This window comes from Xyrauchen texanus, chromosome 1, assembly GCF_025860055.1.
Source record: "Xyrauchen texanus isolate HMW12.3.18 chromosome 1, RBS_HiC_50CHRs, whole genome shotgun sequence".
Lineage (NCBI taxonomy): Eukaryota > Metazoa > Chordata > Actinopteri > Cypriniformes > Catostomidae > Xyrauchen > Xyrauchen texanus.
The window spans coordinates 39,528,707-39,554,892 of record NC_068276.1 but is presented as its reverse complement, the minus strand read 5'-3'; the positions used below and the strand labels follow the sequence as shown (position 1 = coordinate 39,554,892).

At 40.8% G+C, this 26,186-nt stretch overlaps 1 protein-coding gene across 1 annotated transcript in view; it reads right to left on the bottom strand.

Moving 5' to 3' along the window:
• LOC127634948 (A disintegrin and metalloproteinase with thrombospondin motifs 18-like) overlaps nucleotides 1–24,667 on the bottom strand; it is an 82,681-nt gene extending 58,014 nt beyond the window's left edge. The window contains exons 1-3 of the mRNA XM_052114756.1: nucleotides 24,566–24,667; nucleotides 24,381–24,459; nucleotides 23,336–23,655 (exon numbers count right to left, since the gene is read on the bottom strand). Coding sequence (XP_051970716.1) covers nucleotides 23,336–23,655; nucleotides 24,381–24,459; nucleotides 24,566–24,667 — 501 coding nt within the window. The remainder of the gene's footprint in view (nucleotides 1–23,335; nucleotides 23,656–24,380; nucleotides 24,460–24,565) is intronic.
• Between the last annotated feature and the right edge of the window lie 1,519 nt (nucleotides 24,668–26,186).

Below are 26,186 nucleotides of genomic sequence, written 5' to 3'. Positions count from 1 at the left end.
ACGTTAGCCGTCTCAGGTAAACCTTGTGAAGAGACTTCATTAGTTGAACCTTGTGAATCCCCCTCACCAAATTCCTCATTCTCTTCCATTTTCGCTTAAAATAAAATGCGATGTCGCCTATACCGATACTTTTTCCATTGTTCACCTTTCTCTCTCTGACTGGACCACGTCATCACAGAAAACTCTACTGTGGTTGGCTCAAGCTGCTTGTGGAATGTGTGTCTTGTAATTTTTAAACAATTATCTTAAAAAAAAACAAAAAACGTTTGTAATCTTTAATCGCACACTGTGCTCCTAAATTATTTTTCCGGTTCGCACATATCTATTTTTAGGGGCAAATTCGAAATACTCGCACTGTAGAGCCCTGGCATAGTGACAAGCCAGGCATGACAGGTATGACTGACTCTGAGACTCTTGTGAGGAGAACTTCTCATATCTGCATCCACTCTTAACAACACTCTCTAATTAACTCCCTAACTGAGCAGGATACTCCCTATCTTTGAGGATAAACAACGAGGGACCCTATATCAGCTTTCCAAAAGCCGTTTGTACATTTTATATTCAGTTATATCACCCTGCTGAAAAGCAGCATTAGTTGTGTAATGTATGCTTGTCCATTTTATGGTCCCTTATGATTGACTAGCTCTCTGCTCTGTTTGTACCGTGTGTGTGTATGTGTATGTGTGTGTGTGTGTGTGTGTGTGTGTGTGTGTGTGTGGCGAGCGTGTATTTATCATTTGTGGGGACCAAATGTACCCATAAGGATAGTAAAACCTGAAATTTTGACCTTGTGGGGACATTGTGTTGGACCCCATGAGGGAAACATCTTATAAATCATACAAAATTATGTTATTTGAAACATATTTATGTTTTCTGTGAGGGTTAGGTTTGGGGGTAGGGTTAGGGGATAGAATATATAGTTTGTACAGTATAAAAACCATTATGTCTATGGAAAGTCCCCTGTGGCAGGGCAGAGGGCGGGGCCGGGTCGTGATCCTACACACCCTGTTCCATATTAGGCTAATTAAGCCTCCGTGAGGGATAAAGGTCGACAGCAGAGGATCGTGCGGGAGAGAGAGATAGTTTACAGACATGTCCGTCATATGTGTGTTTGTCTTTTGTTTAAGTTTTATATTAAACTATTATTTATATTGACAAGCCGGTTCTCGCCTCCTCCTTTCCATTAATCACTTTACACTGGTGCCGAAACATGGGAACGCGGAGGGGTCAGAGCAAGACCGTCGTCCGCAAGGGGAGGAGGGAAGTGTTCCTCCGCCCCTGGCAGCGGCACTACCACTCCCGTACCCTTTATCCCTCACGGAGGCTTAATTAGCCTAATATGGGACCGGGTGTGTAGGATCACGACCGGCCCCGCCCCCCCGCCCTGCCACATCCCCATAAAACATGGAAACACAACGTGTGTGTGTGTGTGTGTGTGTGTGTGTGAATTAGAATTAGATGGCATGTTTGATAGGTAAGCAGAGGAGGTCAGATATTCATGAGAAGTTGATTAATGAGGTGCTGGGTCAAAGGCGAGCCCAAACCTTATCGTCTTCTATGATAGTGACAAGCATTGGTGCCGTGGGAAAAATCTGCAGCAAGCCAACACATGCGCACATTTAGCCATTACTAATAAAACTTGTCAGACCTTAATAGCTTCATTATAATTCATACAGATGTGTTTCCACATTTATTTGGTTTGGGTCTGTGTTTCTACGATGCAGTCTCAAATTTGCAAGTACAGAAAGAAACAGAAATAGGGCCCCATTTCCAGCAAATGTAACAACATTTCAGCATTAACCCATTTTAAGGACAAACTTTACTGGCAATTCTGAGTCTTATAATTCAAAAGCAATATGTTGTTGGCATGGTTAGACAAACATGCATTCAAGTTATGCCCTTTCCTTAGGGTACATGATGAGTCTTTGGATTGTACATTAGGTTTTTTCATTGAGATTCTTTTTGATTGCATTATACACTAGGTTAGATTTATATGAGGATCTTAAGGTTTGTATTAAGAGTCTTTGCATTATACATTATGTTAGAATTGTACAATGTTTTGTAGGTTATCAATGTAATTGTTTGAAATGTATATAAGGTTACATTCACATAAGGTCCTTTAGGTTTATATTAAGACAGCATTATACAATTGGTTAGAATTGGACAAGGTTCTTTAGGATTACATTATACTGTAATTATTTGCATTGTACTTTAGGTTAGATTAACATTTGTTTTATTACAGTTGCATTATGATTGTTTGAATTACACTATATTTGGTTAGATTTACATAAGGTTCTTTAGGTTTTCAATATTATTTTTTACAATGTATATTAGGTTATATTTACATTTGCTAATTTTACATTTTGATTATTTGCATTATCCATTAGGTTAGAGTTCTATTAGGTCTTTCAGGTTTACATTATGATTATTTGCATTGTACATTAGGTTAATTATGTTCTTTAGGTTTACATGATAAGCATACAGAGCACAAACCTGTTTATTGAGGTGTTTATTGACCTATTTAAAAAGAATCAAAGACAGGCTGCTTTACTGCTCTTCCTGACAGTTTTATAGTGTAGTAAATTATAAAATAGGCGCTGCTTTATTGATTGATTGACTTTTGTCTCTTTCCTGTTCAATGTTTGCAAACCTACTACTGCTTTATTAACTGACTGTTGATGCAAGAATGTCATTAATTTAGCAACAATGATTACAATCAGTAACTCCTGACAGACCTGGCTTTGCTAAGTGGGATGTGTTGCACAGTTTCCTGTAAAACATGTCATATTAACCAACCAACAGTGCCAGGACAACACTGACCTTAGCAGAGCCATTATTGCCAAAGATATGCATATATTAAAAATATATTTCAAGCAAAAATGAAAGTTCTGTTCTAAAAATTTTACAAATTTACTCACCCCATATGTGGATCCCAAAAGGAAATATTATGCAGAATGTTAGCCTCAGTCAGTAAGGAAAAAAGATGCTATGAAAGTGAATGCAAGTCTAAACTATCCCTGTAATGAGTAGACATTAGCATTCTAGGTTATTGTGATGTTAAAATGAAGGGAATATATTACAGTACCTGCATGACCCCCAAATTATAATAAAACATTTGATCCCCTCTTCAATCTGGCATGGAAGTGGAATATTGATATTAAGAAATATTATGTTTTCATAAATATTGGCAACATGACAAATTTGAACATAATATTTAGAGAACTCTGGTGTTTGAAACCATACTTGAGAGTGTTATGGTACAGTGCACCTTCCTGATTAGCTTGAGCTGCTGTCTTGGCCTCTCCTTCCCGAGCTGAGGTCATCTTCTCCCTTTAAGACCAGATCTTTAACCTCTGTCTGCCAGACTGTTGAACCTCCTACATTCTGTCTGGGTTTGGAATTTCTGTCTAATCCCATCCTCAACATACAGGCAAATCCTTGTAGAATAGTTGTATATTCAGTCATTGATGTAGCCCCCTTCTGTTCTTTACACCCCTGTCTGTTTGATCCTGCCTGCCCCAACCCCTCCCACCTCGCAGGTGGTAAAGTAAACATGGGGCACTCCCAGGGCTGAGGCGGTGCCCACAAAAGCACATGCTGTGAAAACTGTGGTAGACCATGCCAGGCTGCCACAATGATCTGGGGCATCTGCTCCCACCATTAGGCACAGGTCAACAGGGCCACTCGTGCCTCTCCAGACCAATGCTGGCCTCTCCTCTTATGGCATAAAAGTGTCCCAAGCCAGGAGATCTTGAAGTTCCAGAAAAGCCTATTGTTACAAACATTGCTGATTCAAATTGGATGGGGACAATGAAGAGAATGTTTGCCTTTGATTGATTCAAAGATCCAGCGGGCTAAGTCTGAGTAATACAATCATAACAAGAGACAGTTTTCTTGCATTTCTTTCCACTAACTGAAGTCAAAAGAAAAATTGAGAGAACTGAGCTACGATGTTATAATTTGCCAGCACATACAACCCTGATCACAGGTAAGAGGGAGAGGTCAATTGTGATTAAGCAGACACGGGGCAATGGGAATGTTTGAGAAATCTTTTTGGAAACAGTCGTTATTTTTGCAATTCTGTTTTGTATCGCAAGTCATGTGAAAATTAGGGGCTGTTCACGTAGAACATGTTAAAAAGAACTTGAAACTTGAACTTGAAAATGTGTCTCGAAGCACCAGTGCTCTGTAGTGCTCTTTGTGCTGTGTAAAGTTTTGGGCAGATTCTATTCATATCAAATTTTAATGGAAACTTAAGAAACTTAAGTGTTCATTGCCAATGGATTTTTAGACACTGTACATACAGATATAAAACATATTGAATGTTGAAGTTTAATTTGCTGAAGTTTAAAATATCAAAATTATTTCCTCTGGTTGCCATTCAGTCTCTACAAGTATACCTGGCTGCAGCTTACTGAACGGCCAGGTCCTTCTCATTCTCCATCGAGGACACACTGGGTCTCTCTTTCAAGATTTCACTTTTGACACTGGTTCAGATGACAGTATTTGTGCATTTACAGGCGATGTGAAGAGATACGGCAGTCGGACGGTATCTCTCGCATGCCTGGATCACCACTTGCGGGTAAAGTCTCCATTCTCTGTACAGTAAATCTGCTTGCGTGTTTATTATGCCCGGGACATGCATCGTGTGTAAGCGTGCACTGCTCCACACAATCAGTTTCTGTGCTAGAATATGCAGTTGAGTTGAGCATGTACCTTCTTATAATTTATATGCCAATTTTAGCCACAGAGAGTTGGGGAAAACATTAGTGAAGTTTTGCCCATTGAACAAGGGTGACTGGGTTTGTTCCTGGAAGGCAGCAGATGCCCTAATCCTTGCCCCACCCTAATCAGAGTCGGAGAGAATAAGTAGCTTGCCAGGAACAACTCGGGACACCTTTCTCCTATCGTGTGAAGTTTTAGGAAGTTTAAGAATACTGCATTAATTATGTTATTTTTTTTAAACGTTAAGAAATTAACATGTTAAATTTCCCAGCCCTAATAAAGGCACACAATTGCACAAACACACAAGCAGTGTACAACTCTCTACCACTCCCTGCTACCACTATTTGAAAAATGCAACACACAGTAAAACATAAACATACTGGATGTAAAAATGCATTTGACTGTCTCAGGACATTTTTTTTCATTCACTATATGTGTGTACAGTATGTGTGTAGCTTGTGTGTGTATGTGATTCATCAGGGGTGTACAGTGAAGAATTACAAATACTCGTGTTACTGTAATTAAGTAGTTTTTACCAGGAATTGTACTTTAAAGTAGTTAAAATTTTTATACTTTTACTTGAATACATTTCAAGTGCTTTAACTGTACTTTTAATGCAATTTTTTCCCACCGTCTGTGTTCGCTACTTCCCTGTTCTGGTTTTATTTTTATCTATCAACGGGATTGGCTAGGGAGAGTCTCGTGACTCCCGTCAAATCAAATCACATGTAAAAAACTTGAAGGGCAGTTGCAGATCGGCACCAACTGTTATGGATGTGGAGGATGCCTCAAACACATTTCAACACCTGAACATCACAGCTGCACCTGAAAGGGTGATTGCTTGATTGTGACAAGTGAGTTTAGCTTGCTCAAGCCAGATATCTGCATTAAACCTGCCTCTAATTTTAAGAAATATATCAAGGTAAATTTCATATTCTGTGTGTCTATAATGTTGCCTGAAAATTAGCTATCATTATTGAGATTATTGGGTTGATGTGAGAGATTAAGACAATGGTATCAATAGGGCTGGGTGATAAAACAATCTTGATGTTTATCTGGGAAAAAAAAAGAAGAAGAGATCGATGATAAACTTTTGAGTAATTTTCTATACTTAACCTATGTTCTACATCTAGAACAGAATGTGCATCACAGCAATTGTTATAGCAAGAGCACCACTGGTTGGATGGTCTAGATAAAATATAAAAGATTGACTTTTTATTTCCTGACATCTGCAGCTGCATGCCATTAGATTGACAGGAGGCTAATGTTTGTGCGCTAACGCAGGTAAACGGCTAAATTATCAAATACAATTTATAATTCCGCCATGCCCATCTTGATGAGGCATTAATGTAAATGCAGTCGGTTTGGTCTAGAGTGAACCTAAACAGTGGGACAAAAGTGTTTTGCATCAAAATTATGGAGCTGAAGTGAACATGTAAACTAATTTAGCACTGTCTAGTACTGTAGGTCATATCATGTCATATACAGTAAAGGCTATTAATCAAGCTACAATAACAAGGAAACGAGAAAACCACGCTCTACTTTTGGCTGAATAACTTGAGCAGCTTTAAAAGTATTAATGTAATAGAATAAAACAGTGACATTTTTTTAATAATATTGTTTTTTTTTATAATTCCAACCCCTGATGTAGAGAGTGTGTTAATTTGCATAATAAATTACCAGGAAAGTAGAGATGATAAAATTATTTATAATTATTATTAGCCTTTATCAAGTTTTTTCTAATGCCTGATAGAATATTATCAACCTTTGTAGAGCAATACTTCAGGCAGAATATTCCACCAGTCACAAACTTCCGAAAATTGTGCATCATGTATTACAATGACACAACTATTTCTGGGCTTAAAAGATACAAGAATGAAATCAATATAGAATCTCAAAAGGAGGACAATGTGGCTCCCCATGTGCTACTATCATTTACTCACCCTCATGCCATCGGTCTATGACTTTCTTTCTTCAGCAGAACGCAAATTAAGATTTTTAGAAGAATATTTCAGCTCTGTAGGTCCATACAATACAAGTGAATGGATGCCAAAATTGTGACGCCCCAAAAAGCACATAATGGCAGCACAAAAGTGAAATCGTCTCGGGTTACATGTGTAACCCTTGTTCCCTAAAAAAAGCGGAACGAGATGTTGCGCTGCTAAGCGCTACGGGGAACAGCTCTAGCTGTGAGCCGAGCTGAATAATGTGTGGAACACGTCAATGAACATTGACCGGAATTTATAGCCTCGGCTGATGTAATCATTAGATGCACCTGAGGCCAGGCTATAAATGGATACGTCACCAGGTGTCGTCAGATACTTCTTTTTGAAGAGCAGTGCAGCAAAGCAGCGTAACATCTCGTTCCGGGAACGCAATACCCACGCCGCCGCACTTGGGGCTGTCCGGACCCCTACGGTTGTGCAGTGTACTCACAAAAACGCGAGAGGTCTCAGACATGAGCTTCAGATGTCGACTCAAGGGCAAAAGAGCCCGGAGTAGCATAAACATCTAAACCATTCAATTTTGATGAATGTGTGCGGAGAGGACCAGCCTGCCGCATCGCAAACTTGTTCAGGCATGAGCTGAGATGTCGACTCAAGGGCATAAGAGCCCGGAGTAGCAAAGCATCTAGCCCATAAAGTTCGATGAATGTGTGCGAAGAGAACCCTATCGCAACACAAACTTGTCATAAAAACTGATGAATGTGAGCGGAGAGGACAAGCCTGTCGCATCACAAACTTGTTCAGGCATGAGCTGAGATGTCGACTCAAGGGCATAAGAGCCCGGAGTAGCAAAGCATCTAACCCATAAAGCTCGATGAATGTGTGCGAAGAGAACCCTATCGCACCACAAACTTGTCATAAAAACTGATGAATGTGAGCGGAGAGGACCAGCCTGCCGCATCACAAACTTGTTCAGGTATGAGCTGAGATGTCGACTCAAGGGCATAAGAGCCCGGAGTGCAGAACATCCAAACTAAAAAAGTCCCAATGAATGTGTGCGGAGAGGATAACCTGCCGCATCAAAAACTTGTTTAGGCATGGGCTGAGATGTCGACTCAAGGATATAAGAGTCCGGAGTAGCAAAGCATCTAGCCCATAAAGTTCGATTAATGTGTGCGAAGAGAACCCTATCGCAACACAAACTTGTCATAAAAACTGATGAATGTGAGCGGAGAGGACCAGCCTGCCGCATCACAAACTTGTCCAAACATGAGCTTGAGATGTCGACTCAAGGGCATAAGAGCCGGAGTGGCAAAACATCCAAACTATAAAAATCTAACGAATGTGTGCGGAGAGGACAACCTGCCGCATCACAAACTTGCTGCAGAGGGAGACCTCTAGCCAAGGTTTTAGAGGTGGAGAGCCCTCTGGTAGAGTGCGCCCTGAACCCTACTGGCGAAGCTTGACCGCGCGCCTCGTAGGCCCGGGCAATAATGAGGATGCCTCTTTGAGGGCACCCCGCCCACCAAGCCGTGGCAAACCGCAGTGGCCACATAGAACCTGGCAGTGGCGAGGCAAGTGCCCGCTGACAGTTCTTTCTACAGAAAATCCAGAACTGAAGCAAACTGGCAGTTAGCTGGTTCTGTAATAAGAACTTTAGTAGATGGAAACGCATGCAGGCGCATTTGCGTTACTACGTTAAGCCCCTCCCGAGGGGGACTGGGCGACTCGGGGAGAAGTAGAGGAGACATTGCGCTATCAACAGAGGCGAAGAGGTCCTCTTCTGCCCTGTAAAATCTATCCAGATCAGTTCCAAGTGGAGGGAGCCCTAGCACTAGAAATGGTCTTGATAACCCCAAGAGAAAACCCTGTGAACCCAATTTGGTACCCTTAGGGGCCAGAATGAAAGGTTTCACAATTCGGGCCAAGGATGAGAAGGTCCTCCCTGTTCAGAATCGCCCAAGGCGAGCCGTCGAGGAGAGGAATTAGCTCTGAGAAACATATCCTGTTCGGCCAGCGTGGCGCCATTAATACGAGGCAAGACCCTTGCTGGTGAACATCGCCAAGACTCCCGGGAGCAGAGAAACTGGGGAAAGAAATGCATACAGACGCATTCTGGGTCATGTATGTGTCTTAACGTCCAGACCCAAGGGGGCTGGGTGATTTCAGGGAGAAGTAGAGGAGACATTGCGCTATCCATAGAGGCGAAGAGCCCTAAGATTTCACCCAAACTTGTTCCAAGTGGAAAAAGCCTGGCATTTAAAAAGGTCTCGATAACCTCAGGAGAAAGCCCTGTGTCCCTCAGTTGGTACCCTTAGGGGCCAAACATGAAAGATTCCACAATTCGGGGCAGGGATGAAATATTGCCCTGTGCCTGAGATAGAAGATCCTTCCTGTTCGGAATCGCCCAAGGCGAGTCGTCGAGGGAAGAGATTAGCTCCGAGAACCAAGCCCTGTTCGGCCAGCGCGGTGCTATCAGTAAGAGGCAAAAACCCTTGCTGGCGAACTCTGGGCAACTACTACCTTAGGGTGGAGTTCTTAACTCCCCGTTGGTATTTCCTGTCTGGACCATAAATCTGCTCCCGTATACGGGTATCCAGGGATATAACTGACCTGAGTGACAGGAGCTTACCCTGGGACCTAAGGAGAATCCGACGTGTCAGAAATACAGCTGACAAGAACGTGGGTCTCCTTGAAGATTTATGTAAGAGGCTACCGCTGTATTGTCCACCCGCACCAAGACATGGCAGCCTCAGGAGGAGGTATTTCAGGGCCAGAAATATAGCCATCAACCCGAGACAGTGACTGTGACAACCGAGCTGACGACCCTCCTATCCCCTTAAGCTGGATGACCACTTAAGGCCGCTACCCCGCCCGCCAGGGAGGCGTCTGTCGTTAGCAGTCTGCGACAACAAGATGCACCTAGAGTGGGACCCAAGGCAGAAAACCGGGGTCTGAACCACATAGAAAGGGAATGAAGCCTGAGGCGCGTAACCCTATTTAGCCCAGGGGTTTTGGCCCTTGGAAGAAATCCCCTGGCTTTTGGCCACAACAAACACGGTCTCATGAGCAGAAGGTCCAGAGGGATCACCGTGGACGCGTTCGCTCTGAGACCTGGAAATCGTTGATACTGATAACAGTGCAACCTTGACCTAGCCTGACTTTGCTCAGGGTGATCTGAATGGACTCAATCCTAGCGGGAGAAAGTTGTGCCCGCATTGTGATTGAACTCCATACGATGCCCCGATAGACAGTGTTTTGAGTGGGAGAGAGGACGCTTTTCTTGGCATTGAGCCTCAACCCCAGAGAAACAGATGAGCTAAGACGATGTCCCTGTGCTGAACTGCCAGTTCCTGGAACTGCACTAGGATCAGCCAGTCGTCTACGTAAGTCAGAATGCAGATGCCCCGGAGTCGCAAGGAGCCAGCGCTACATCATGCATTGTGAATGTGCGGGTAAAAAGGGCTAGGCTGAGTGAAAGAACCTGACCCTGGAAGACTTCAGCCCCGAAGTGAACCTCAGGAACTTTCCATGTTGTGGCAGAACTTCTAAATGAAGTATAGAAGTGCGTCATAAGATCGATGGTGACCAGCCAAACGAGTTGTAGGGCTTGAGACACGACCGTCTTGACAGGCATCATCTTGGACTTGAACACCCACGGGTAGTTCAAGCTTTAAGATCTAAGCCAGACGCCACCCCTCACCCTCCATGGGAAACGGGAAGTATTTAGTGTAATAACCTAACTCTCTCTCTGGAAGGGGAACACATACCATGGCCCCTTTAACCAGGAGATTGAGTTTTTTGTTTTGTTTTTGTTTTTTTTTTATAAAAAAAGAAATCCGGTTTACGGTAGTGAGAACACGCTGTTGAAACACGGAAAAGCGGCGAGAGAATTAAATCCTGACGCCCTTATAAGACCCACAGAAAAGAATATATCCGGCAGAAGTTTCCACGCTGCCAGGATCTCTGAGATGGGTATTATATTTTAAAACTTCCTGTTGAGGGTTGTCGGTGTTTCGCGTCCTGAATAAAATGCAGGAACAGCTGAAAACACCCAATTTTGATGGAAGCCTCTGCAACCCGAAACACCAAGAGGTGGCGGGAATGGAGGGGCTTCGAGGGGCTACCGGGAGGGGTGAAGTGAAGCATGCGCCCGTCCCGAGGGAGCTACCCCTAATCTAGGTGCAAGACCGTCAGGGTTTTCTCTTACTAGAATTTATAGTCCTGAGGTCTTGCTTCGGGGCTGGCGAGGGCGGCGAGACTGTCCCCAATCCCTGGGAGGAGGAGCACGACTCGCCACGCTTTGCTTTTGAGCCTCCCTTCAGTCAGGACCGAGGTGGGTCTGAGGCTTGCTCGTCAAGCGCAGAACCCACACTCAGGTCGTCCAGGAGGTCAGCCTGGTACGCCTGAAAAACAGCATAGTGTGCAGAGCAGCACCAGCCTGACCTGCTGCTTGATAAGCCCTTCCCACTAAAGTGGAGGTTGTCCTACAAGGCTTTGAGGGAGAGAGGGCTTCTTAAGTGACGATGCCGAGCCCGGCGAGAGATAGCCCGCAAGCGTCTCTTCGACCGGCGGCATCACTGAATACCCCCGTGCCTCAGCACCCACGATAGTCGAATATAATGATAGTCGAATATAATGACGTCGAGGGTATGTGAACACGGGAAGAAAATATATATATATTTTTTATATATATTTGTTTTTTTTGTTTTTTTAGGGGTTCTCCATGAGCGAAAAAGCTCTTCATGGAGTTTATCAAAGAAAGGGAAGGGACCCATGAGGCACTCCCTTTCTTAGACTGGAAGATAAAATCTATCCCCTAATTTGGAGCGTTTGGGGGTCTCTTTTTCGCGTGGCCAGTCCAATCTGGCAACCGCACGAGTAACAACATTGAGCAATTCCTCCGTAGATTTTTTATCGCGGACGGAAAGCTCGGAGGCGGGAAGAGAATCGCGATCCACCTCATGATCCGAAGAAGCGTCGGAACGCGCCGAGATCATGTGAAGGACCAGCTGGGTTTGGGGAGAGAGTGAGAGAAGGGGTCAACCCGTCTCTTGCTCCTCAGCCAAATCCATGCACGAGCCCCACGAACGATCTTTTCGTGAGTGCTGACTCCCGGAAGCAAGCGAGGCGAGCACGAAGCACTCTGCCTGTTAAAGCAAATCGCAGTGCTCACACCCGCCCTTCTGCAACGCGAGAGCAGCGTGCTCTTACCCCCAAAGAAACAGCAAAAACTGATGTGTGCCGTCTTCAGCTATAGAGCGAGAAGAGGGGAACACGCACCGTTTGCGGCTTTCAATCATTCTCTCTTTTTTTTTTTTTTTTTTTTAGAAATATATATATAAATAATATTTTCTAAACAGAAGAGAAAAATAGAACAACGTTCACTGCACACTGCCTAACTGATTCTATCTCCTAACAGAGGAAAGAAAGTTTTGACAGGGTGTGTGAAACACACAGAAACAGAATCGTTCTGAAAAAGAGTTTTCTACCGACACCTGGTGACGTATCCATTTATAGCCTGGCCTCAGGTGCATCTAATGATTACATCAGCCGAGGCTATAAATTCCGGTCAATGTTCATTGACGTGTTCCACACATTATTCAGCTCGGCTCACAGCTAGAGCTGTTCCGCGTAGCGCTTAGCAGCGCAACATCGTAGTGAAGCTTTTTGTAAAGGGAACCATGTCTTCAGATGCAATATGATAGGTATGGGTGAGATAAAGATCAATATTTAAGTAAATCTTTGCTATAAATTCTTCTCCCTGCCCAATAGATGTCGATATGTATGAAGAATGTGAATCACCAAACAAAAAGAAGAAGAATGTGAAAGTTAAAGTGGAGATTGACTGAGCAGGGAGAAGAATTTATAGTAAAAATTTACTTAAATATTGATCTGTTTCACACCCAACCTATCATATCTCTTCAGAAGACATGGATTTAACCACTGGAGTCAACCACTGGAGTCACATAGATTAGGCTACTTTTATGCTGACGTATGTGATTTGTGGAGCTTCAAAATTTTGGCACCCATTCACTTGTATAGCATGGACCTACAAAGCTGAAATATTCTTCTCAAAATCTTGTGAAAATGTGTGTTCTGCTGAAGAAAGAAAGCCATACCCATCCAGAATGGCATATGGGTGACTAAATGATGAGAGAATTTTCATTTTTGTGTGAATTATACCTTGGAAACCCGACGTGGCCCCTCTACCAAACAACTACTCTACCCCATCTATTGTGCAGGACATGACGCACCAAGTGACCCTGCTTTTAGTGTTTCTTTTCTGTTTTGAACATGTTTTATGCTCAAAAGTAACTCTCTGTCAGCATTAAAGGAAATTTAGACATTACATATAAATCATTACACTGATTTTAATGTAATTGTTTCATATATTATTATATAAAATGGGGATCATTGTATTGAAAATAACTTTTAGATTTTTTCATGTTGCCCTTTTATTATTCTTTTTTCCATAGATTCATGTAGTGTATAAAGTATCATAGATAAATTATGTATTTTTACAATTGTCAGTCACAAACTCCTATAAAATACCAATATTTTGTATTCTTTCTGGGACACAGCCATAAAGGGGAATGTAAATTACGGTATTTGCATCGAGCATTGAGTAGCTTTCACAACTCAGTACTCAATACTCACTACTCATGAGTACTTTTAATTGAGCTACTCTTTTACTCTTACTTGTCTAGATTTTAGGACAGGTACTTTTTCTCTACTCAAACTAAATTTTTTAAGAAGTAACAGTACTTTTACTTGAGTATTATTTTTCAGTACTCTTTCCACCCCTGTGAATCATTCAGCAGTCATAGTGTGTTCCACTGTAAAATATATATATATCTACATTGAAGCATTTAGAACATAGAACACACAAGCAAACACACACACACACACACACACACACACACACACACACACACACACACACACACACACACACACACACACACAAACACACACATGTTTACAGATTATACACATTCTAATGTCTGCCACATACAAATCTACCAAAGAAGGGTAGTATGTAATTTACTTATAAATAACAGGGTTAACTTTCTTTTTTGATGATAATAGCGCTGTATCGCCCTACTATTAGCATGTTGGAATTACAGTGTAGTTTTGCATTAAGACTTTACTTACAACCAGAAAACCAGTGGCATTGATGCATGCTCTGCAAAAATGATGAAACACTACTTTCAAAAATAACTTGACAACTCCCACCACTGTGATGTGGGTGCACATCTTTACATTTGAAACCACACACTGACAGATAAAATGAACCATTTCTCTTCATTATAATCCACTTTTTCCCTCAGGTAAACATGATCAATCTTATATCCTATAGTACACTGTATTGTTGTAAAAGTATGTTGGGATATTTCATCATTTGTTTTATGTCTCAACTGTATATATACTGTAAACATATTGCCTGTGGACTGTACATACAGTATTGTCAATACTTTACCTATTAGTCATTAAGTTATTGTTCGATTTACTGCTGCCTTATATTGTTATATAACAATGCTTATATTGTTATATTTATTGTTGCCTGAAGAAAAAACTTAATTACTCCTTAGGAGTGCACAGACAAAAACCCTTGACATGACTGTGACAAATCCAAAGTGTCATCAAAGTGTGGGGATGCAAGACAAAATGCAACCTCAGCTGATTAATAAGGCTGACTGACTGGCCCTTTCCTGAATGAAACCTGTTAGCACATTACCCGAGATGAGCTTCCTGTAGTGAAGCCCTTCCCATACAAGCCACCCATCAAGCTTGTGTTTAACCAACATCCTGGAGGGCCACTGCAAGTGGTCCGCAGTCCACTTCGCACAATCATAACACATGTACTCAATTTGTTTTATAGACATACCAAACTTTACTGTCAAATATCTAACAACTTTGCTCAGCAGTTAGCAGATGGAGGTGCCTTGCTTTGTTAATGGGAGTAAATGGATTCCATCTGGACCAAGGTCCACTTTTTTTTTTTTCTTGCAGCATGTCTGAGGAGATGAGGACAGAAAGGAGCTGGCTGCAGACATGAAAGCGGAAACTAACTGACAAGAACAAACTTTTGCTGGACTCAGGAGATCCTATTATCTCTACATCAATTTGTGTATTTGACATAGGCAAGAGGGCCACTAAATAGTGTTGCTTTTAAGTAGCACAATTTCAAAACTTCATTCTACAAAAGGAAACAAAATTCAGGCACAACAGCACACTGATTAAATATGCTGTCAGTGGAAAGCCAGTTTTTATGTAACAATATATGATAGGTCATCACATAATGACACAAATACCCTCTTCTTCAAAAACCAAATGTTGACTTAAAAGTTAATTTAATTACAATTACAATTTAATTCAGTTACATTCAAGGAAAGATGGGAATAATTCAACCACAGTCTCTTCTTCTGGTTTCACATTCATGTGTCAGACTTCCAGTTATCTCCTTCAAGAAACACTTGTAAGAGATGTTGATTAGAGGGCCACCGTCAGCCAGATAAACATGTTTCATTTTCACAGCAAACGCAAAAACCACTAGAGGTCTTTTAACTCATACTCCCCTCAGTGATACTGTGAGATTTAAAGTACCGTCACATTTTCAAAGGAATATCAGATGTTCGGAATGAACTAATAAACCATGGCTCTAAAAGCACTACTCTATTTTATGTGGGTTCCATATGATCTTTCTGTGACTACATCACTCGAATGTCTTCAGTGCAAGTAATGGAAATCATTTAATACCTGCTTCTGTGAATCTATGAGACATAATTAGCATTTCTTTGTGTAAACTATAAGTGCTTTTTTAAGCCTCCAACTATCCTGCACGCCAAAGACATGAGCAAATAACGCATTAGAGACTGTTGTGTTGGAGCAGATAGAGGGTAATGTGTCCCCTTGAGCATTTAATGGGAGCAGGACCTAGTACAGGCACTAATACAAGCATTTATGGGCTTCTCTGTCAACACGTTAAATGACTGACATGCAGAACATCTTCTGATTGGCTAAACAAAGGATCTGACCACGTCCCGCGGATATTTCTTCAGCCGCTGCTTGCCTAGCCAAGGGCTGTTACATAGACAGGTGTGACATTTCATGGCACCTACTTCAGTGATAGGCTATCTGATGGGTAATAGGAACATCTCCTTCATGTCAATTGATAAAATAAATACATTAAAAAAATCACTTACACCACCTTTTAACTTTTAACATGCTACAGTACTTTTTCCAACAAGTGTGTAGCATTACAAAACATCGCTTGTTTATTTTATTTATTTATTTATTTATTTTCTTATATTACATTGCACAAAGCAATACAGCTGAGATAGTAAACAAATGCACTCACCTAAACCAACATCTCTCTTATATATGGCAGTGAGAAGTCCAAAGTATTCAAGTGAATCGGTTCGGTGGAGCGGTTCATATAAATGAACCAGTTACAATAAACGATTCACTAATTTACTTAGGTTGCACTGAAATGTAAAATTTACTTTTCAGTTCTTGTAAACAAACTGGTTCAAATAAATGATTCACCAGTTTATTTGGATTCGACCAGAGAAGACCAAAACATATAAGTGAATTGGGTTGCTGGAGCAGTTCGTGCACATGAATTAGTTAAAATAAACGATTCACCAAGGTGAATCGTTAGGTTTTTCTATCATTAATCACCCTTCAGAAAATAAATAGAATTTCTCCATTACTTCAGACCAGAATTAGTAAACTAATTAATTCTTAAAAAACTAAACAAGAAATTAGTTTAAAAGATGAAGCTGCTGCACAAGCCTCAGATATCACACAGCTTATTTTTTAAGTCAAAAGGGTGTAATTTTATAACCCTGTTACTATCACAGAGATGCATGAGCATAAGGACTGGCCCATAAGGAAAATTAGCATTTTAAAATATCAGTACCAAATCATTCTAGGCACTAGATCTGTGATTACTTATAATACGTATGGCTTCTCAACCCAAGTGTGACAGCCACTACACCACTATATGTTATTATATAGTTATTAGTCTTGAAGAGAGTGAGGACAATGACTATTACAGGAACAGCGAGGGAGCAGCCTGCCTTTGCTCCTCGCTTTCTCTCTCTCACTCTCTCACCGGACCTCTTTCTCTGGCATCCCCAAGCAGTCTCTATATCACTGTCACCACGGAGACCACCAGGGAATAGGTAACATGGCATAACACCCTGTGAATTATGAACTGGGCAGAGGGGAACATTTGTAACTTCAAAGGAGCCCAGTCTATATTCACTCTGGTTAAAATTGTCTGTCTGCTCTTCCGAAACTCAGATAAGTATAAATATCCGCCACATCACGCATGTTCCTGTAGTACTTGGTATCGTTACTCATTAAATAAATCATAATACGATACACAACACAATGCATATGCCACAAACTACTATTCAATACATTGCAATGTATCACAATGTTTGATTGCTATCATAACAAAAAACATGCCTGATGGAAACCCCAAAGCCTTTTTATCGCAATTTCCAAAGCCACATAATTTGTTCTTGAAGTAGGTATATGGTAAATTCCGATTGAAAGGCCTGGTGCGCTACACTCACTGCAGTTTATCCAGACAAGCTTTGAGTGCACTGACAGCGTTCCTCCTTTCCAGTCAGAGTGAATTAGCATCACTACTGTCCCTAAATGCAATCCCACACGTTAGCGCATCAGCCTGAACCAGCAGGGCTGGTGCTGAATAAACACAGCTGAAGTGCTTCAGCGGCAATTCACACACACATTCACATACACACCTCTAACTGCACCTCACACATTCACAGACTGTCTAGCACCCATAAGGCTGGACTATGAAAGTCCATAAAAGATAAAAGAGCACTTTGCCATCCAAAAAGAACCAAACCACTCCCCCAACCCTAAAGCCTCTGCCAGACAAAGAAAGTCTGTGGGAAACCTGCTCAGCAAAAGCACCTAACACCTCATAACATCTGTGTGTAGTACATAATTGATTTAATTAAGGTTTTTTTCTCTGTTTACACAGCTTACATAATGAATCTTAAGGTGTGTGTTTACATGAATTTACAATATTTATGTCTTTAAAATGATCTCACATAATCTAATCAATCACTAGGCTTGACATTCATTCGATTAATTTGATATGAGCAATGGATCCATATAAATAGGTGTGCTTAGGTGTGAATTTGAAGATAAGAATATAAGAATTTATTTCCTGTGTCCTGTCATGTAAATAGTAACTAGGTGAAAATTTAAGTTATAATCTGACCGTGAACAGAAGAGCCCATTTGGAGGACTTGGGGAAAGGTCATGTCTGAGTTCAGCATGATTGGACATGTTTGGAAAAGCTGAAATTTAGTGGAGGGAAATTTTAATTAATGGACACTCTACCCTACAAATCTATGCTCAAAAAACAATCAAAAGATTAGAAGGATCAGTAATTATACTTAGATAAACTGAGTGATGGAAAATCTGATAATTCTCTGCTGACATCCAGTAAGAACAAGCTGGGGATTTTATTTTATTTTTCCCCATTTGGAATACCAAAGAGCTAGCAAAACACCTTCATAGAGCATCAAAAAAAAAAATAAATAAGATCAACATGGCTTGACGGAGATAATTCAATTGGCTCAGAATCTCAACAATTATAACCAGTTATTGCCTATAATAAGGCAATTTAGTCAAACTTTTGTAAGCCTACCTAGCAGCATTTTCTAACATGCTGATTGTAAACAAATAATGGTGTCTGTTAAATTCACAAACAAGCCAATTCTACTACTTAACTTCCTACTTGATGTGCTGTCAGGACTGTGAATAAGTTAAAGCTAGTCAATAAGCCATGAGAGAGTGCCCAGCACTGTCATGTATCAAACAAATCTTCGAAGCAACATGATGGGTTGTTGTAAAAGCCTAATTCATCAATAACCTATGTTGTATTATGAAATATCTTAAAAGTCTTTCATTGCAGTTCTGAAATATACGGTTGCCGGATTGGCCCATTCGAAGGGGGGTTTGCTTGAACCTGTTGACAGTCTCATGGAACGGTGACCCAGGGAAGGCCTGAGGGTGTGGATTTTTCTATGCCTACATGTAAACCAGCATTTCGATCCAGTAAAATTTCCACCATTCTGACTTCTTAACAGGAAAAAGCAGAGCATGTCTTTGTAAGCTCAACCTTTCAATCCTTTTTTTAAACAGCTTGTGCTGTGGCCTTGGTAATTACACATTAATCCTAGATTTATCCCATCTATAAGATTTTTAAAACAACACATAAATAATATACATAACTCAACTAATAAACAAATCAACTAGCACTGATTTCTACTAGGGGCCTGGATGATAATCGGATCCAATACACATAATTTTTCTAATTATCGGAATCATTATTTTGTCTGATCTTACTGCTGATAAATTTTAAAATGCACTCCATTGGCTCTGTTGTGACTGCCTCTCTCTGAAAGGTTTTTTTCTTGTCGTCTGGCTCAATGTCCCGCCCACAGTATTATAGGATTGGTTATAGGTCTCAAGTAAATGGCCAATCAACACTGTACTCCATATTCGTGGGGGAGAGGTGGGAAAGAGGAAAGCAGTGAGAGAAAGATGAAACACTGAAAAGAAAAGTTGTTTTCAAAAGTATGAATGCAGATACTGAAGTTACAATAAACATCAGTCCAGGGGTACGGACCCCAGATTTGTTCCATCCGGACCACGAGACATCATGACAATGGTTGTCCCATCTCACCGTTACTAAATTTTTGTTTAGCAGCGTGACATAACAAAGGAGCTGTGTACACTGCAAGTGCTCCAGGGCGTAGATAGCATTGATCTTTAATGCTATGTTTTTTTTTGTTTTTTTTTATCCACTTTTCTCCAAATTTGGAATTCCCAATTCCCATTACTTAGTAGGTCCTCATGGTGGCGCAGTTACTCACCACAATCTGGGTGACGGAGGACAAGTCTCAGTTGCTTCTGTCAATCTGCACATCTTAACACGTGGCTCGCTGTACATGACACCACGGACACTCACAGTATTTGGAAGCTCATGATACTCTCCGCGATCCACAGTCCACGGGTTACCCCATGTGACTTCACCCTCCCTGGCAACCGGGCCAATTTGTTTGCTTAGGAGACTTGGCTGTAGTCACTCAGTACGCCCTGGATTCAAACTCATTTCATGCTATGTCTTTGAATATTTTTCTGTAGCACCAAATTAACATGCTTCATTAATGCCCTTTCGAGCTCTGCAGGCATTGCCTCTCTCCCTTGGCCTGCAACATGAGGTGCCGTATAGTAGAACTGCAGATGAGGTTAATTCAACGACAGTAGACCATCCATCCATCCATCGTCAACCGCTTATCCTGTGTACAGGGTCGCGGGGGGCTGGAGCCTATCCCAGCTAACATTGGGCGAAAGGCGGGGGACAACCTGGATAGGTCGCCAGTCCATCGCAGACGACAGTAGACCATTTCGGAGAAATACAGTGAGCAGTAATATAGATGGGTGGCAGACAAAAGGACTGATTTAACATAGTACTCGCCCATATAAGTTTATGTTTTTACATGTTATAGCTGGTGATGGCATTGATAGCAGTAGCTAGCTAATCAACGTTAAAAGGTTTAGTGAACGTAACATCAACTTAGCTAGTGTTAAATCTTTCACCTCAATTGTGAATAAAATCCCATTGCCCTTTTAGCACTTGACTAAATGGGCTAGCCAGCAAGCTACATGAAGAGTGTCAACTCCAATAACGTTGATTCTTGTCTGTTATCACATGTTTATACATAACATTCTGTTATGATTGGTCTGTTATTTAGTAGGGATGTGTATTGGCAAGAATCTGGCAATACGATATATATCACGATACAGGGGTCTAGATTCAGTATATTGTGATACTGTAAGCAAGGCGATATATTGCGATTTCTTAAATCTAATTTTAGGAAAACTGTCATAGTATAAAGAAAAGTGTACTTTTTTAATCTAATCAAAACAGTGGGATCTGCATTTGCATTTATCAGTCTTTGTAACATCCAACATCATAGCACTACTTTTTGTGCAATCTGAGTAAAGGAATGAACATTTGACGATATCAGTAAAGAAAAAAAATAAAAGTGCTTTCATTACATTTAGTAACGGCAACCTTTAGTAAACCTGCAATGTTCTCCCCTGTGTGGCTGACCTGCATCACTCTTGTTTGTAGAACATACGAGCCCAGATTCCACTCATACATTATGTGATGAGCTGTTATGGTTACATATGATTCAGTGGCCCTCGATGTCCAAGTGTCGCATGTCAAAGCGATACTCTTAGCTGAACTGAGAGATTCCAGCAACTTAATTTTTAACTCCTTGTACAACTTGGGCACAGTGATGTCAGTGATGTTTTGTCGGGAGAGTATTGTATAATGAGGCTCAACTGTATTCACAATATTACGGAAGTCTTCATTCTCTACAACACTGAGGGCGCATATGTTTGCAAATGAAATAAATACTGACTGGGTTATTTTGATTGCATTAGTTAAGATTGGTGGTAACTTTGGTGTGTGATCTTGTACCAGAGAGAGTTGAGAGTTATCCACTCATCAGCCATTTGCTGTTCCGTTAGATGTACATCAGAATGGTGCCTTGTTAAGTTTGCTCTCAGATTTGTTGTGTACGTATTTGATTTTGGCATGGCATAATTTTGCAAATAGTATGGCTCTTGTCGATTATTCAAAATAATTGCTGCTAGGAGCGCCTCCCACTTCCTCTGCACAGAAAAATGCCAGTTTCAGAGTTTGTAGTTATTTACTTGGTTTGTTTCCATATTATTTGAACTTTAATAAAGCTTTAATGTAACTTTGGGGTGTTTCCTTTAATGGCGCTCTACATGCAAGTTTTGCTTCAGCGGAGCTGCAGCTCCAGCTCCACTTATTCCACAACGATAGTGCTTCTGTATTTACTTACTTTGTATTTTTGCATTACAATTCCCTCATAATTTGCAATCTACATCAAGCTTTTTGGAACGTTTAGAGTGCATCTGCACTGTGAGTTATGTAATTATTCCTCTCCTAATTCAGGTATGAGCTGCAGTGTGCTCTCATCATTAGAGTTTAAACCGATCTCATGTTACATTAAATTAGATCAAACGAATTCGACAACAAAACTTTTTGTCAATATTTTTTGTTGTCGATAACACTGACTAATCATTTCAGCCCTAATCAGTATCAACCCTGAAAAAACATATCAGTCCACCCCATATTTTTACTTTCAGGTGTGTTGTTTCAGGGTTGGATAGAAGATGCTCTACAACAAAAAAATACTGCTCTGTATATTAAATAGGAACAAAGTCCTTGTTTGATCGAGCACTTAAATCTGAGTCTAGACAAACCATCTAAAGCAAGTGATAGCAGCAACTTAAGAGCACAGAGTGCACAGTAATTAAAACTTAAAATGAAACAGAATTTAGAGAGTCTAAATCCCCCTGTTCCTGATTTAAAGGCCAAGACTGTATGTTCTTCATTTAACAACAGTATACCCTCTCCATCTGGTATGTTATGCACTGTTTAACAGAGAGCAAGAGGACTAGTACAAGCAAATCTGGCTTTCATTAACTCAGTAACCCAATGGACAGAACTATTGTATCTTTGAATGTACTAGCTGTGGGAGTTCTCATCCATAGAAGCAGTTATTTCACTTCTGCTCTGGCATTCTCAACACACAAAACCTCTCTCTCTCTATCTCTCTAAGCAACTGCCTCCTCAGCCTTTCAGGGCACAAGGGGTTGCTGCGGATCAGCAGAGGGATGAATGGTTTCTCATTTGTACTTAATCCAAAGCTCCTCATCAAGAGGAGATGACATGGAAGGGTTAAAGTCCTCTGTGACTCATTCTTTCTCATTCCAACAAAGAAATGGCGAGAGAAAGTGAGAGTGAAAGAGAGAGAGTGACAGAGAGACCCCTTGTTCACTTGGACATTTCCTTTTTCTTCTTTACATTTAAGCACAAAATCTGAAGGGACACAAAGGTCTTGTTTGGTGCCCTCTAAATCTGAAATAGGGGCACCTTTATAGACTGCTGCAAAAATAGAACTTCAAAGAGGTAGGGTTGTAGATCAAAGAGTTCTCAAAGTCTATACAAAAGCAATTGCTCCCAAATCACATTGTGTATCACACAGTTTTAAAAGAATGGATCACTGCTGTTTTATTGTGGAGAAGCAAGTGCTAATTAAAATGACAATGCATAGATAAGTGCTGGCAGCCAAGCGCTTAAAACATCAATATGGCTTTAATTGTTGAGAACAAGGGAGACAGGAAAGCAGGGCAAACAAGGAACAAAAGAGCCTGGAGCCAAAGGAGAGACTCTCTGCAGAATGCTGGATATGGTTTTACAGTAATCCAGCATCCAAGGTGTGACATGTGATCCTCTCTGAAGGAAAACAGAGAGGCCAAGATTTGTCAAGCAAAGCTCAATGTTCCACCCCACATGAGCCATGTCCCTCTGCTATGTCTCCACTTTAGTTCACTTCAGTGCTCCAGTAAACCTGTCTTTTCCATACTCTTCAGGCACATTATATTTTCCATAACTTTAGCTGATAATGGCAACATTTAGAGCTTCTTCAAACATGTCAATTTACTTAGTGAGTACATGAAGTTCCTTTAGCTAGAGTGTAAGAGGAGACACTTACCAGACCAGTGCATATGGATATAGCCACAGAAGATTTAGAATGGTTGCGTATGGAACCCTGGTAGAGACAGTTATGAATGACAGGGTCAAGGGCTGCTGTGTTGATGCCTTTTGCACCCAGTGTTTGTATGGTAAAACCCTCTGCCAGCACATTGGACGGCTGTAGATCCAGGTGTAATTCCTTGCCAAATGCAGTGACATGATAGTGCACAAGACCACCAGTTTCTGAGAGTGACCTCCTACTCCGTCTATGCCTTGAAACGTTGTGGGAAATGTAGCCTCCGAGTGAGTCCACTTCCACTGGTGTAGCAAAAACGTAATCTGAGAGGTAGACAAACACAGTTTAAATCACCTAACTTAACACAAATATATTTGACATGAGTGGGTTTCTGTTAATTACTGCATTAGTCTCACATAATGTAATGTGAGTCAATGGTAGAGATTTAGTAACAGGATGTTGTCTCAAATGCACAAACAAGAATTAGGTCAGTGAGGTCATGTTAAAACTAACTGTATCACCTTGTTATGTGGAAGTCTCACTGAGCATGTGTTCATGTACACTGAGGTTCAGAAGTCTGAGACCACACTAATTATATGAGGTTTTCACATTTAAACATGGAAATAATTCGTAAAACAAAATTCACTAGTATTCTCAGACATTCGACCCCAAGGACCATGGTAATTTAAAAAAGAGAATACATTTTCTCTGACTAGCTTTCGTAGCACGCGGCAACCGCGATTTTAAGGGAATCCCTTTAATGCGCACGCACATACAGTAAGCGTGCCAGCGCGCAACCAAGGGTGCACGAGACTGACATAAACACTTAATTCACAGTACACATGTGGAATGCTAAAGCGTATGCTATTTATATATTAAGGCTGTGTGCATGTATTCCCAAAGGAGGACATGTATGGTCACAGTTTGTCAAATTAAAGTACATTATTTGGTTTAAGAGCGCGAGCGCATGTGACTATCATCATCATTCACTGGCTTGTCATCATTCAAAAGAAATACTGCCATCATCGCAGTATGTAAAGGCACAGACCGTGATAGAGGCCGCCGGAGTCACCGGTAAATGAGACTGACGCTGATGTCACAGAGTGGAAGCAACAGAACTGAAGAGCCTGCAAAAAGCGCATATAAACAACAAAATTTACTTGTGAATAATAGTCAAATGAGACTAAGTAAAAACCACTATAAGAAATGAAGAATTTTCAGCATGTCACCTGCCTTAATAAAGTTTCCAAACGACACACTCGCCAGCAATCTCACTGATGTGCTGTTCACAAGAGGGACTTGTAAAGTCCAAAGCAATAGGAAAAGGCAATCCATGCATGCACTTTACGGTTACCTCTTCAAAAACCGGGAAAGTAACAGTCCACAAATCCATGCAATGCAATAGATAGACATTGCTAATTGCTTAAATCGCCCTGTTTCTGCCACTCAGGTAAAGTCCACCAGGTCCATTTGGGTAAAGCGCGCTGCCTCTGTTTGCGAATAAAGGTCTCGACACAGAGCACTAGCTGAATGCTGAGCAATGACAGGCGGCGAGTGCGTTTGTGTACACTGTACGGGGATAGTGGCACCGGCTGATGGGCAAAGGGTGGGGGGCAAATTTTCACCAATCAGTGACGAGTATCTGCGGGCGGTTTATAGTGTATTAGCGCTCACTGTCCGACGCTCCACAAACAAATGAGCGCACGCAGATTTCAAGGTTCATTGAAATGAGAAACATGTTCACAGCACTCTCGAAATGAATGATCAGAGCAATAAACACACGCCGTCGAAACTTTTTATCGGTTCTGTCTGAAACTGGAGAGTTGTGAACGGGATGATTTATGAGACTGTATTCTGTACTGTATAATAAGCGTTCTCACGTCAGGACTTGTAAAAACTCTACTGTCCTTAGTATATCTTCAAGCATGTGCTCAGCTGATTCTGCAAAGAGATGTTCAGTAACGCATAGAAGGGTGCTTCTTCAACTTTTTAAATGCCTTTAAGGTAAATATTAAACTGTTTTTCCCCCCCTGTCCCAGACCCAGGCTTTCAATATTAAACTATGTAAATCCATTATAAAAAGAGTTTTTTTTAATTTTTGTTTTTGTTTGTTTTTATGTTTAAAACTATTATCTAGACAACGAGTGAACTAAATAGTTATTTATTGTGTGAAAATGATTTAAATCAAATAAAATGACTTTCAAATGCAATACTTGGGTTCCAAATATTTATGTAGAACACATACAAATTTCAATAAATATTTAGATTTGTTTGTGTGTCTGTAATAGCTGGGGTACGACAATAAAACATTAGGAAATATCGACATTAATTGAAATTTGTTGAGAGGGAAAAAGCTCAAATCTGTGGAAAGTGTTATAGAATCAACTTTCTAAAGTAAAGGTTAGCCTGATTAGTAATGTGATTAATCTTTCAGTGAAGTAATCAGTTAAGTAAACTGATTTTACTGCAATTTTAGAAATGTAATTAGTGATTTGTAGCAGATCATTGTTTTCCATAATTTACCCAACCATTTTGCCCTGCAATACTAATTTTCTCCATCGGCTTCATTAACCTGCATTTTTAGCTCTGGTAGTTCAAAATAGAATCCACATATTTGATCCAGTCCTGACTTTACCTCTCAGGTTGTAATTGTAATTGTTATGATTGGTCAAAATCAATTGGTTGCCCTGCTAACCAAATGTGCTGCTTCAGAGCAGCCATGTTTCCTGCACCGACAAGATGAGAAGCGTGAGCAACAAATGTGAGAGGATAAAATTGCTATCTGTAAAACATATTCATTATTTGTTTATAGCATAGATTTAGACTTTTAGCATTTCATTTTGAACATTGTATT